This window comes from Oncorhynchus clarkii, chromosome 21 (genome assembly GCF_045791955.1).
Source record: "Oncorhynchus clarkii lewisi isolate Uvic-CL-2024 chromosome 21, UVic_Ocla_1.0, whole genome shotgun sequence".
Taxonomy (NCBI): domain Eukaryota; kingdom Metazoa; phylum Chordata; class Actinopteri; order Salmoniformes; family Salmonidae; genus Oncorhynchus; species Oncorhynchus clarkii.
In genome coordinates, this window is record NC_092167.1 from 49,614,659 (window position 1) to 49,629,861 (window position 15,203).

General features: G+C 45.1%; 1 protein-coding gene across 1 annotated transcript in view; it reads left to right on the forward strand.

Moving 5' to 3' along the window:
* LOC139379246 (leucine-rich repeat and fibronectin type-III domain-containing protein 4-like) overlaps positions 1-15,203 on the forward strand; it is a 91,349-nt gene that overhangs the window by 61,277 nt on the left and 14,869 nt on the right. Inside the window, exons 4-6 of the mRNA XM_071122044.1 lie at positions 576-746; positions 1,229-1,390; positions 1,590-2,300. Coding sequence (XP_070978145.1) covers positions 576-746; positions 1,229-1,390; positions 1,590-2,300 — 1,044 coding nt within the window. The remainder of the gene's footprint in view (positions 1-575; positions 747-1,228; positions 1,391-1,589; positions 2,301-15,203) is intronic.

Here is a 15,203-nt window from a genome sequence, read left to right on the forward strand (position 1 = left end):
TTTTTTGCTGTGCAATAGTCTGTGATGTCAGTACAGAAAATGATATTTATACAGAGAAAACACAAGGTCATTACTTTCAAACAGTCCATAATGTCATAATTGACAGTGCAATGAAAGTTATTACAAAAAATTCTGCCGAAGACCTATGTTCCCCTCGTAATGTTGACTTTGAAGGCTTCTGCGGAGTCAAATAAACGAGCTGTCCGTCCACAACGCAGGGTTCCGTGGGAGTCGATCCAGAACATGGCCAGTCTACACACCCTGAACAACATATGACTGTTAATAACCTCTCCCTCCGCTACGGTAGGGTCCCGTGGGAGTCGATCCAGAACATGGCCAGTCTACACACCCTGAACAACACATGACTGTTAATAACCTCTCCCTCTGCTACGGTAGGGTCCCGTGGGAGTCGATCCAGAACATGGCCAGTCTCCACACTCTGAACATCTATATGACTGTTAATAACCTCTCCCTCCGCTACAGCAGGGCCCCGTGGGAGTCGATCCAGAACATGGCCAGTCTCCACACCCTGAACAACATTTGACTGTTAATAACCTCTCCCTCCGCTACGGTAGGGTCCCGTGGGAGTCGATCCAGAACATGGCCAGTCTCCACACTCTGAACCTGGATCATAATCTGATAGACCACATCGCAGAGGGATGCTTTGGAGGGCTGTACAAGCTGGCTCGTCTGGATATGACCTCTAATAGGCTGAGGACCCTGCCACCTGACCCCCTGTTCGCCAGGTAGGTTACCGTAGCAACCCCCCCCTTCCTCCTCCTCCAGAGTTCCGAGGTTGCTGGTTCAAGTATTGGCCTGGGCAATGAAAGACTGTGACTGAACTGGTAAAGACAGTAGACACATTATATCTACTCAACGTGTGTGACTTACCCGATAACATCATGATGATAGCAACTCTAGGGTCGTGGGTTTGATTCCAGCTGCGGCCAGCCACTGAAATGTAAACATAGTGTCATACGCTGCTGTTGATACTGACGGCTGATGAATAGAAACTATCCAAACATTACACATCCCTTAAGGATATGTTGGTTTTCTACATGAGTGAAGCTGAAGTTCTGTAAATATTTAATTGGGGATGCTTTTGGAAGGGTCATAATTAATTAAATTCTTGTTGTTGTTGCGGTATGAGAGTAGGCTACAGAGTAAACTGAACTGTCAAATTACTTACTTATTACAAATGACTCATTATTTTAAAATTGTGTTCCAGGTCTCAGACGGGAGCCATCAGTCCCACTCCATACAACAGCGTCGTCAGTCTGAACTTCGGAGGGAACCCGCTACACTGTAACTGTGAGTTGTTATGGTTACGCAGGCTGGTCCGAGAGGACGACATGGAGACCTGCGCCACGCCCCCTCACCTGGCCGGCAGGTAAAACAGATGATGGTGACAGTGTCTTTGTCCGATTCCGTTCGTTCATTACCGTGAGCTCCGATTCCTAACTCCACCAGGATGAAGATAGTCACGATAATAGATTTTATTCAGATGTTTAAATAGAGCGATGTAGATACTGTGTCTCTCAGTGAATGTTAGAGCTAACCGTTCTTCTCTCTCCATCTCACCTGTCCAGGTATTTCTGGTCCATCCTTGAGGAGGAGTTTACCTGTGAGCCGCCCCTCATCACCAGACACACCCACAAGCTCTGGGTCCTGGAAGGTCAAAGGGCAACGCTGAAATGCAGAGCCATCGGCGACCCCGAACCAATCATCCATTTTGTCTCCCCCGATGATCGGATTGTGGCGAATTCCAGCCGGACGACATCGTCCCGGAATGGAACGTTGGATCTCTTCGTTACGGTTGCTAGGGATGACGGAGTGTACACGTGCATAGCGATAAACGCGGCTGGGGAGGCTACCGCAACGGTGGATCTAAATATCATCCTGTTGCCGAATCGAAATGGGAATGTGAACGTTCCAGGGAATGTGACGGTTACTGGGAATGCTGGGAATTCTAATGGAAAAATTAAGGGTTCTTCGGACATTGCCACTGGAAAAAGTGTGATTTCCGAAGTTGACAATGGAGGGAACACAAGAGACACGGAAGAGAGGAGAGGAGAGGAGGGAGAGTGGGATGAGGAGGGTGGTGTGGTGGAGGAGGAGGATGGAGGGATTAGGATAGAGGAAGAGGAGGAGGAAGAAGAGGAGAGGATGGTTGGGATACAGGGAGTCACTTCTACTTCAGCACAGGTACGATGGGACCTGGGCCAATCGGCTGGAGCTTACCTGGTGTGGATGTTTCAGATACAGTACAACTGTACAGCCGATGAGACACTGGTGTACAGGTGAGTCTACCTGCGTTTACCTGAGTTTATCTGTCTACCTGTGTTTACCTGAGTTTACCTGAGTCTACCTGACTCTACCTCAGTCGACCTGCGTTTACCTGAGTCTACCTGAGACTACCTGAGTTTACCCGAGTCTACTTGCGTTTGCCTGAGTCTACCTGAGTTTACCTGAGTCTACCTGAGACTACCTGCGTTTACCTGAGTCTATCTGAGACTACCCGAGTCTACCTTAGTCTACCCGAGTTTACAATACACACCTGACATCTTGAATCCACCTTACACACCTACACCTGACCTCTCTACAACAATACCCCTGATGACACTGACCTATGACCTCTACACTTCTCACAGCACAGCCTGGTATCATAGACTAGACGTAAAGTTAGTATGAAATCTTACGTTTGGTATGGTTACATAAGGCATATGTTTACTAAAGCAGGGTGGCTGTGTAGGAGTACAATGCAATCGTCTGGCAACCCAAAGGTTGTGAGCTTGAATCTCATCACGGACAACTTTAGCATTTTAGCTCATTAGCAACTTTTCAACTACTTACTACTTTTAAGCTACTTTGCAACTTCTTAGCATGTTAGCTAACACTTACCCTAACCTTAACCATTATAGCTAACCGTTCCCCTAACCCTAACCATAACCATTATAGCTAACCGTTCCCCTAACCCTAACCTTAACCATTATAGCTAACCCTTCCCCTAACCTTAACCATTAGAGCTAACCATTACTCTAACCCTAACCTTACCCATTATAGCTAACCATAACCCTAACCTTATCCATTATAGCTAACCCTTCCCCTAACCCTAACCTTATCCATTATAGCTAACCCTTACCCTAACCTTATCCATTATAGCTAACCATTACTCTAACCCTAACCTTACCCATTATAGCTAACCCTTACCCTTATCCATTATAGCTAACCCTTTTCCTAACCCTAACCCTATCCATTATAGCTAACTCTTACCCTAACCCTAACCTTAACCATTATAGCTAACCCTTCCACTAACCCTAACCTTATCCATTATAGCTAACTCTTACCCTAACCCTAACCTTAACCATTACAGCTAACCCTTACCCCAAACCTAACCTTAACCATTATAGCTAACCCTTCCCCTAACCTTATCCATTATAGCTAACCCTTACAACAACCCTAACCTTATCCATTATAGCTAACCCTTACCATGACCCTAACCTTAACCATTATAGCTAACCCTTACCCTAACCCTAACCTTAACCATTACAGCTAACCCTTACCCCAAACCTAACCTTAACCATTATAGCTAACCCTTCCCCTAACCTTAACCATTAGAGCTAACCATTACCCTAACCCTAACCTTACCCATTATAGCAAACCATAACCCTAAACTTATCCATTATAGCTAACCCTTCCCCTAACCCTAACCTTATCCATTATAGCTAACCCTTACCCTAACCTTATCCATTATAGCTAACCCTTCCCCTAACCCTAACCTTATCCATTATAGCTAACCCTTCCCCTAACCCTAACCTTAACCATTATAGCTAACCCTTCCCCTAACCTTATCCATTATAGCTAACCCTTCCCCTAACCTTATCCATTATAGCTAACCTTTCCCCTAACCGTATCCATTATAGCTAACCCTTCCACTAACCCTAACCTTATCCATTATAGCTAACACTTACCCTAACCCTAACCGTATCCATTATAGCTAACCCTTCCCCTAACCCTAACCTTATCCATTATAGCTAACCCTTCCCCTAACCTTATCCATTATAGCTAACCCTTCCACTAACCCTAACCTTATCCATTATAGCTAACCCTTACCCTAACCCTAACCGTATCCATTATAGCTAACCCTTCCCCTAACCCTAACCTTATCCATTATAGCTAACCCTTCCCCTAACCTTATCCATTATAGCTAACCCTTCCCCTAACCCCAACCTTAATCATTATAGCTAACCCTTCCCCTAACCCTAACCTTAACCATTATAGCTAACCCTTCCCCTAACCTTAACCATTATAGCTAACCCTTCCCCTAACCCTAACAGTATCCATTATAGCTAACCCTTCCCCTAACCCTAACCGTATCCATTATAGCTAACCCTTCCCTTAACCATAACCTTAACCATTATAGCTAACCCTTCCCCTAACCTTAACCATTAGAGCTAACACTTACCCTAACCCTAACCTTATCCATTATAGCTAACCCTTCCCCTAACCTTATCCATTATAGCTAACCCTTACCCTAACCCTAACCTTAACCATTATAGCTAACCCTTCCCCTAACCCTAACCTTAACCATTACAGCTAACCCTTCCCCTAACCCTAACCGTATCCATTATAGCTAACCCTTACAACAACCCTAACCTTATCCATTATAGCTAACCCTTACCATGACCCTAACCTTAACCATTATAGCTAACCCTTACCCTAACCCTAACCTTAACCATTACAGCTAACCCTTACCCCAAACCTAACCTTAACCATTATAGCTAACCCTTCCCCTAACCTTAACCATTAGAGCTAACCATTACCCTAACCCTAACCTTACCCATTATAGCAAACCATAACCCTAACCTTATCCATTATAGCTAACCCTTCCCCTAACCCTAACCTTATCCATTATAGCTAACCCTTACCCTAACCTTATCCATTATAGCTAACCCTTCCCCTAACCCTAACCTTATCCATTATAGCTAACCCTTCCCCTAACCCTAACCTTAACCATTATAGCTAACCCTTCCCCTAACCTTATCCATTATAGCTAACCCTTCCCCTAACCTTATCCATTATAGCTAACCTTTCCCCTAACCGTATCCATTATAGCTAACCCTTCCACTAACCCTAACCTTATCCATTATAGCTAACACTTACCCTAACCCTAACCGTATCCATTATAGCTAACCCTTCCCCTAACCCTAACCTTATCCATTATAGCTAACCCTTCCCCTAACCTTATCCATTATAGCTAACCCTTCCACTAACCCTAACCTTATCCATTATAGCTAACCCTTACCCTAACCCTAACCGTATCCATTATAGCTAACCCTTCCCCTAACCCTAACCTTATCCATTATAGCTAACCCTTCCCCTAACCTTATCCATTATAGCTAACCCTTCCCCTAACCCCAACCTTAATCATTATAGCTAACCCTTCCCCTAACCCTAACCTTAACCATTATAGCTAACCCTTCCCCTAACCTTAACCATTATAGCTAACCCTTCCCCTAACCCTAACAGTATCCATTATAGCTAACCCTTCCCCTAACCCTAACCGTATCCATTATAGCTAACCCTTCCCTTAACCATAACCTTAACCATTATAGCTAACCCTTCCCCTAACCTTAACCATTAGAGCTAACACTTACCCTAACCCTAACCTTATCCATTATAGCTAACCCTTCCCCTAACCTTATCCATTATAGCTAACCCTTACCCTAACCCTAACCTTAACCATTATAGCTAACCCTTCCCCTAACCCTAACCTTAACCATTACAGCTAACCCTTCCCCTAACCCTAACCTTATCCATTATAGCTAACCCTTCCCCTAACCTTATCCATTATAGCTAACCCTTACCCTAACCCTAACCTTATCCATTATAGCTAACCCTTTCCCTAACCCTAACCTTATCCATTATAGCTAACCCTTCCCCTAACCCTAACCTTAACCATTATAGCTAACCCTTCCCCTAACCTTATCCATTATAGCTAACCCTTCCCTTAACCCTAACCTTAACCATTATAGCTAACCCTTCCCCTAACCTTAACCATTATAGCTAACCCTTCCCTTAACCCTAACCTTAACCATTATAGCTAACCCTTCCACTAACCCTAACCTTATCCATTATAGCTAACCCTTCCACTAACCCTAACCTTATCCATTATAGCTAACCCTTTCCCTAACCCTAACCTTATCCATTATAGCTAACCCTTCCCCTAACCCTAACCTTAACCATTATAGCTAACCCTTCCCCTAACCTTATCCATTATAGCTAACCCTTCCCTTAACCCTAACCTTAACCATTATAGCTAACCCTTCCCCTAACCTTAACCATTATAGCTAACCCTTCCCTTAACCCTAACCTTAACCATTATAGCTAACCCTTCCCTTAACCCTAACCTTAACCATTATAGCTAACCCTTCCACTAACCCTAACCTTATCCATTATAGCTAACCCTTCCCCTAACCTTATCCATTATAGCTAACCCTTCCCCTAACCTTAACCATTATAGCTAACCCTTACCCTAACCCTAACCTTAACCATTATAGCTAACCCTTACCCTAACCCTAACCTTAACCATTATAGCTAACCCTTCCCTTAACCCTAACCTTAACCATTATAGCTAACCCTTCCCCTAACCTTAACCATTATAGCTAACCCTTCCCTTAACCCTAACCTTAACCATTATAGCTAACCCTTACCCTAACCCTAACCTTAACCATTATAGCTAACCCTTCCCTTAACCCTAACCTTAACCATTATAGCTAACCCTTCCCTTAACCCTAACCTTAACCATTATAGCTAACCCTTCCCTTAACCCTAACCTTAACCATTATAGCTAACCCTTCCACTAACCCTAACCTTATCCATTATAGCTAACCCTTCCCCTAACCTTAACCATTATAGCTAACCCTTCCCTTTAACCCTAACCTTAACCATTATAGCTAACCCTTCCACTAACCATAACCTTAACCATTATAGCTAACCCTTCCTCTATCCCTGACTCTTTTAGGTAAACATTCCTCTAACCCTGACTCTTTTAGGTAAATATTCCTCTAACCCTGACTCTTTTAGGTAAACATTCCTCTATCCCTGACTCTTTTAGGTAAACATTCCTCTAACCCTGACTCTTTTAGGTAAACATTGCCCTAACCCTGACTCTTTTAGGTAACCATTCCTCTAACCCTGACTCTTTTAGGTAACCATTCCTCTAACCCTGACTCTTTTAGGTAACCATTCCTCTAACCCTGACTCTTTTAGGTAAACATTCCCCTAACCCTGACTCTTTTAGGTAACCATTCCTCTAACCCTGACTCTTTTAGGTAAACATTCCCCTAACCCTGACTTTTATAGCCAACCCTTACCCTAACCCTGACTTTTATAGCTAACCCTTACCCTAACCCTGACTTTTATAGCTAACCCTTACCCTAACCGTGACTTTTATAGCTAACCCTTACCCTAACCCTAACCTTAACCATTATAGCTAACCCTTACCCTAACCCTGACTTTTATAGCTAACCCTTACCCTAACCCTAACCTTAATCATTATAGCTAACCCTTACCCTAACCCTAACCTTAACCATTATAGCTAACCCTTACCCTAACCCTGACTTTTATAGCTAACCCTTACCCTAACCCTAACCTTAATCATTATAGCTAACCCTTCCCCTAACCTTATCCATTATAGCTAACCCTTACCCTAACCCTAACCTTAACCATTATAGCTAACCCTTACCCTAACCCTAACCTTAACCATTATAGCTAACCCTTACCCTAACCCTAACCTTAACCATTATAGCTAACCCTTACCCTAGCCCTGACTTTTATAGCTAACCCTTACCCTAACCCTAACCTTAACCATTATAGCTAACCCTTACCCTAACCCTAACCTTAACCATTATAGCTAACCCTTACCCTAACCGTGACTTTTATAGCTAACCCTTACCCTAACCCTAACCTTAACCATTATAGCTAACCCTTACCCTAACCCTAACCTTAACCATTATAGCTAACCCTTACCCTAACCCTAACCTTAACCATTATAGCTAACCCTTACCCTAACCCTGACTTTTATAGCTAACCCTTACCCTAACCCTAACCTTAATCATTATAGCTAACTGTATCATATGAAATGGGTGATGGATATCCACAAATGAATACTTACCTTACAAAACCTAACATATCATACTAAATGGAGTGTCTCATATTAACTTACAGAATAATACAACATGATCTGAGACCAGGTCGCACAGCTACACCTGACATTATGGGAAGGTCATATGCAGGATATAAGCACAGAGAGAATGTTCAGAGGAGAGAGAAGGAAGAGAGAATGAGGAAGGAAGAGTTTGACAGGGAGACCCTCAAGGGACAAAGAGTAATGAAGTCTGAAGGATGGCTTAAACTACAGAGTCAATACATATGTCACAACCTATCAGATACACACAGAGACAGAGACACCTCAGAGATAGAGGGAGTGAAGAGGGAATAGAGAGAGAGAGAGAGAGAGAGAGAGAGAAAGATGGGAAAAAAATAATGGAGGTAGAGAGAGAGAGAGGAGAGTAGATGAACATGAAAATGGCAATTATATCCTCTTCTTGTCTTTACCAGAAGAACATTATCTTATTATCGTCTGTCTGTCTGTCTGTCTGTCTGTCTGTCTGTCTGTCTCTCTCTCTCTCTCTCTCTCTCTCTCTCTCTCTCTGTCTCTCTCTCTCTCTCTGTCTCTCTCTCTCTCTCTGTCTCTCTCTCTGTCTCTCTCTCTCTCGCTCTCTCTCTCTCTTTTCTCTCTGTCCATATAGCGGCCTCTCTCGATGGCCAGGCACTGCACACTTAATCTGTACATATTATGTCATTGGGGGAAAATGTCCGTAGGGGGAGAAGCAGGTTAACTAAGTAAATGTTGGGGGGGGGAATCCCGGAGGGCAGACAGTTTGCACCCAGTGGTGCGTTCGGCTGCGTGTATCACCCTCTGAGGCGCCTTGCTGTCCTCCGCGGTGGGAGTAGCCGTGCCAGGCTGTGATGCAGCCCGATCTATGATCAGGGTCAACTCTATTAAGGTGGTCCAGAGGAGGTGAAACACACAACAGGGCAGTTTGGGCCAGAGAACATCCAGGAAGTCTGCACAGCATCAGGTGTTGCTCACGGGGCTCTGTAACAATCCTCCTCAATTCTGATTGGTCAGCTCTTCTCAACCCCTAGGACAAGCATACAAAAATAAAGAATAGAATGAGAGACATAGAGCACCAGGGCTGTTTCTACGTGGGTAAAAAGACCATGGGACATATCAAGCTGGTGTCGTGGGTTCATCTTCCTCAGGGCCACCTTGTCATGTCCCATCTCCAGGGTTCCTCTTCCTCAGGGCCACCTTGTCATGTCCCATCTCCAGGGTTCATCTTCCTCAAGGCCACCTTGTCATGTCCCATCTCCAGGGTTCCTCTACCTCAGGGCCACCTTGTCATGTCCCATCTCCAGGGTTCCTCTTCCTCAGGGCCACCTTGTCATGTCCCATCTCCAGGGTTCATCTTCCTCAAGGCCACCTTGTCATGTCCCATCTCCAGGGTTCATCTACCTCAGGGCCACCTTGTCATGTCCCATCTCCAGGGTTCCTCTTCCTCAGGGCCGCCGTGTCATGTCCCATCTCCAGGGTTCATCTTCCTCAGGGCCACCTCGTCATGTCCCATCTCCAGGGTTCCTATTCGTCCCGTCTCCAGGGTTCCTCTTCCTCAAGGCCACCTTGTCATGTCCCATCTCCAGGGTTCCTCTTCGTCCCATATCCAGGGTTCATCTTCCTCAGGGCCACCTCATCATGTCCCATCTCCAGGGTTCATCTTTGTCAGGGCCACCTTGTCATGTCCCATCTCCAGGGTTCATCATCTTTGGTTGATTCCAACCTACAGCATATATCCAATACAGTTTATGAAATCAATTGAGGTATAGGACAGCTAGATACACCTACTTCAAACCCTAGCAAACTAATGCAACATTGTCATAGCCTACACAATATCACCGATTATTTTACCAGACATTCACAACATTTTCCTTTCTAGCCGTGCCTCCAAATGTTTGCATTACTACTGGTAAAGTGAACAGGCTTTAGCTAATACTGTAGCGTTATGGAACAACGTTGTTTAAAAACGAACCTTTAGAGGCCTACAAAACTATGATTTATGTCGTATGCCAAGTGAACCAGAATCACACAGGGCCGTGACAGCTAAAGAGGACACTCTGTCCCTTTGTTTCTTCGCCATGTATTCTCTCTCCATTGGATGTAATATATCACGGTGACAACTAGATGGCTATTTATTGTGAAGGCTGCTATCCTACTCGAAATACTGTATAATCCTTGGGAGGAGAAAGAAATTGCCCCCCCTCGTTACTGGTTTTCTAGGCTACAGCTGACCAGAGGCACTGCACCTGAGGTCGAGCAGGCACCGTGGTCGTCAGCATTAGCTTGTTCAGCCCACAACGCGGTTTATGTGTAAAGTGCAGGCAGTCAATCCCCCCCCCCCCCCAAAATAAAACATGGCTCATCTTTTGAACTGCTAGAAACAAGTAATTTTCTCTGTAGTAGTGCTGGAAACACAACGGTCATGAATCTGTGCTCAGTCTCTACGGCAATCAGAGGCTGCGGTTCAGCCTATAACCACAATACGCTCTCTGTGATGTTGTTCTAGGTCGCACAGCGAGATATTTAGGAGCAATTTAGAGCCGACCAAAAATTGCTTTGGTTAAGTTGAGCTAACTAGCTAGCTAGCAAACGTTAGCATGCAGGTGACTATCCTTGTCTGCAGGGCAGATTGATGTGTGACCAGACTCGCTCGGGTTGAAAGGTTCTCCTGAATCTCTCTTTGAATAAATACAGATAAATATAGGTTGTATCTTTCAGCTGTGATGTCACACTGTAGAATTTCACCCAGTAGATATGGGAGTTTAACAAAATTGGGTTTGTTTTCTAATTCTGAGTGGATCTGTGTAATCGGAGGGAAATATGTGTCTCTAATATGGTCATACATTGGGCAGGAGGTTAGGAAGTGCAGCTCAGTTTCCACCTCATTTTGCCAAATAGCATTCTAGTTTGCTTTTTTTTGTTGATTTTTTCCAATCTGTCAATGAATTATCTTTTTGTTTTCTCATGATTTGGTTGGGTCTAATTGTGCTGTTGTCCTGGGGCTCTGTGGGGTGTGTTTGTGTTTGGGAACTGAGCTCCAGGACCAGCTTGCTTAGGGGACTCTTCTCCAGGTTCATGTCTCTGTAGGTGATGGCTTTGTTATGGAATGTTTGGCAATCGCTTCCTTTTAGGTGGTTGTAGAATTTAATGGCACTTTTCTGGATTTTGATCATTAGTGGGTATCGGCCTAATTCTCCTCTGCATGCATTATTTGGTGTTCTACGTTGTACACTGAGGATAGTTTTGCAGAATTCTGCATGCAGAGTCTCAAATTGGTGTTTGTCCCATTTAGAGAATTGCTGGTTGGTGAGCGGACCCCAGACCTCACAACCATAAAGGGCAATGGCCTCTATAACTGATTCAAGTATTTGTAGCCAGGTCTTATTTATGTTGGTATGTTGAATCTTTCTCTCTCTCTCCCTCTCTCTCTCCCTCTCCCTCTCCCCCTCTCTCTCTCTCTCTCTCTCTCCCTCTCTCTCTCCCTCTCTCTCTCTCCCTCTCTCTCTCTCTCTCTCTCTCTCTCTCTCTCTCTCTCTCTCTCTCTCTCTCCCTCTCCCTCTCCCTCTCCCTCTCTCTCTCTCTCTCTCTCTCTCTCCCTCTCTCTCCCTCTCCCTCTCTCTCTCTCTCTCTCTCCCTCTCTCTCTCTCTTTCTCTCCCTCTCTCTCCCTCTCTCTCTCTCCCTCTCTCTCCCTCTCTCTCTCTCCCTTTCTCCCTCTCCCTCTCCCTCTCCCTCTCTCTCTCTCTCTCTTTCCCTCTCCCTCTCCCTCTGTCTCTCTCCCTCCCTCTCCCTCCCCCTGCCATGTATCATGTCTGCAGTCAGGCTGTGCTTTCGAGGACCGAGAGAATAGAATGAAAGGAGATAGAAAGGGGCATGAAAAGGAGATGGGAAAAGAGAGAGCAGTCCTCTCCACTAACCTACGCCACCCTTCCTTTTTATCTGTCTCTCTAGAGTTCTGATAATTATACGTTCCTATGTTACAGGAAATAAAATCTTCCCTGTCTCCCTCTATCTCTCTCTGCACACACACACGCACACACGCACACTCGCACGCACGCACGCACACACACACGCACGCACACACACACGCACGCACGAACATACACACACACACACGCACAAACGCACGCACGCACACACACACACACACACAAACATTTTTGCCAGGTACAAAAGGTGAGGCCACTTCGAGACGTTGGGACTATAATGTTCTAAACTGAGATTATTTTGTCTAAATGAGTTAGTCACATAAACTATATCTTTAGATTGTTCTTCATGTCTTCATGTCTGAGAAGTTTATTTTTTGTAAATAACATTTTAAGTGAAAAACAAAATAAAAAATATGTTTCTCTATTTGCATAAACTCAATACAATCCAATCGCAAGCCTGAACAAATACAGACGGACCAATCAGAACCCTCTAAGTATGGTCTATGCTAGTCTAGCCAGCAATATTTTTTTATTTTTTTATTTAACCAGGCAAGCCAGTTAAGATCAAATTCTTATTTACAATGAAGGCCTACCAGGGAATAGTGGTTTAACTGCCTAGTTTAGGGGCAGAACAACAGATTTTTACCTTGTCAGCTCGGGGATTTGATCTAGCAACCTTTCAGTTACTAGTCCAACGCTTTAATCACTAGGCTACCTGCCGCCCCAAAATAATGGCACGCAATGAAAAAATACCAACACTGTCAGAAAACCTGAAAATAAATGATGATGTCACAGTATTTCAAATCAAATTTCAAATCAAATGTATTTATATAGCCCTTCTTACATCAGCTGATATCTCAAAGTGCTGTACAGAAACCCAGCCTAAAACCCCAAACAGCAAGCAATGCAGGTGTAGAGGCACGGTGGCTAGGAAAAACTCCCTAGAAAGGACAAAACCTAGGAAGAAACCTAGAGAGGAACCAGGCTATGTGGGGTGGCCAGTCATCTTCTGGCTGTGCCGGGTGGAGATTATAACAGAACATGGCCAAGATGTTCAAATGTTCATAAATGATCAGCATGGTCAAATAATAGTAATCACAGTGAACAGGTCAGGGTTCCATAGCCGCAGGCAGAACAGTTGAAACTGGAGCAGCAGCAGGTGGACTGGGGACAGCAAGGAGTCATCAGGCGAGGTAGTCCTGAGGCATGGTCCTACGGCTCAGGTCCTCCGAGAGAGAAAGAAAGAAAGAAAGAATTAGAGAGAGCATACTTAAATTCACACAGGACACCGAATAGGGGGGCCAACCCAGACAGGATGATCACGTCAGTGACTCAACCCACTCAGGTGACGCACCCCTCCTAGGGACGGCATGGAAGAGCACCAGTAAGCCAGTGACTCAGTCCCTGTAATAGGGTTAGAGGCAGATAATCCCAGTGGAAAGAGGGGAACCGGCCAGGCAGAGACAGCAAAGGCGGTTCGTTGCTCCATAGCCTTTCCGTTCAACTTCACACTCCTGGGCCAGACTACACATAGGACCTACTGAAGAGATGAGTCGTAAAGACTTAAAGGTTGAGACCGAGTTTGCGTCTCTCACATGGGTAGGCAGGCCATTCAATATAAATGGAGCTCTATAGGAGAAAGCCCTGCCTCCAACTGTTTGCTTAGATATTCTAGGGACAATTAGGAGGCCTGCGTCTTGTGACCATTATTGTTCAGTTTGGTCTCCTAAACAAAGTTATTTTATTTTTTTAAATGAGCCCTTTTTCATGGTATCCAATTGTTTTAGTAGCTACTATCTTGTCTCATCGCTACAACTTCCGTACAGGCTCGGGAGAGACGAAGGTTGAAAGTCGTGCGTCCTCCGATACACAACCCAACCAAGCCGCACTGCTTCTTAACACAGCACGCATCCAACCCAGAAGCCAGCCGCACCAATGTGTCGGAGGAAACACCGTACACCTGGCAACCTTGGTTAGCGCGCACTGCGCCCGGCCCGCCACAGGAGTCGCTGGTGAGCGATGAGACAAGGATATCCCTACCGGCCAAGCCCTCCCTAACCCGGACGAAGCTAGGCCAATTGTGCGTCGCCCCACGACCTCCCGGTCGCGGCCGGTTGAGGCAGAGCCTGGGCGCAAACCCAGGGTCTCTGGTGGCACAGCTGGCGCTGCAGTACAGTGCCCTTAACCACTGCGCCACCCGGGAGGCCTAAACAAAGTTCTTATCTCGCTCTTGGTACCACTTAGGACCAAAACTTTACCTCATCCAATGGCATATTTCAATTGTCAATTCTAGATACTTTCATCTCAAATGCGCCCCCTCCTGGACAAGATCAGAAAAGACAGAGAGCCTCCTAGGCAATATACTAGGTCAAGATAAGGGCAACCTCAGAGAGGACATGTAATAGTTCCAGACACATTCCCATAAGAAGACAAGCCTGACCTCCCACCTCTCTGGGGCCCAAGTAACTTTTCCCACATAAGCATTATTATGTAAATAAAATATCTTATTTATCAATGTTAACTAACTAATTCTGATTCTGCTACCACAGCTGTCAGCCAATCAAAATTCAGGGCTCACCCCCCCCCCCCCCCCCCCCCCCCAGTTTCTAATACTGCTTAAATGTTAACAGTAGCTAAACTTTCATGAGTTTCTTCAAAAAACTGAAGGAACTTACGACTCTTACAGTGCTGGTCAAGATTGAGCCCTCTGGCTGGATCGTAGAAGGTCATAAAGTCTACAGAGAAGATTGAGCCCTCTGGCTGGATCGTAGAAGGTCATATAGTCTACAGAGAAGATTGAGCCCTCTGGCTGGATCGTAGAAGGTCATATAGTCTACAGAGAAGATTGAGCCCTCTGGCTGGATCGTAGAAGGTCATATAGTCTACAGAGAAGATTGAGCCCTCTGGCTGGATCGTAGAAGGTCATATAGTCTACAGAGAAGATTGAGCCCTCTGGCTGGATCGTAGAAGGTCATATAGTCTACAGAGAAGATTGAGCCCTCTAGCTGGATCGTAGAAGGTCATATAGTCTACAGAGAAGATTGAGCCCTCTGGCTGGATCGTAGAAGGTCATATAGTCTACAGAGAAGATTGA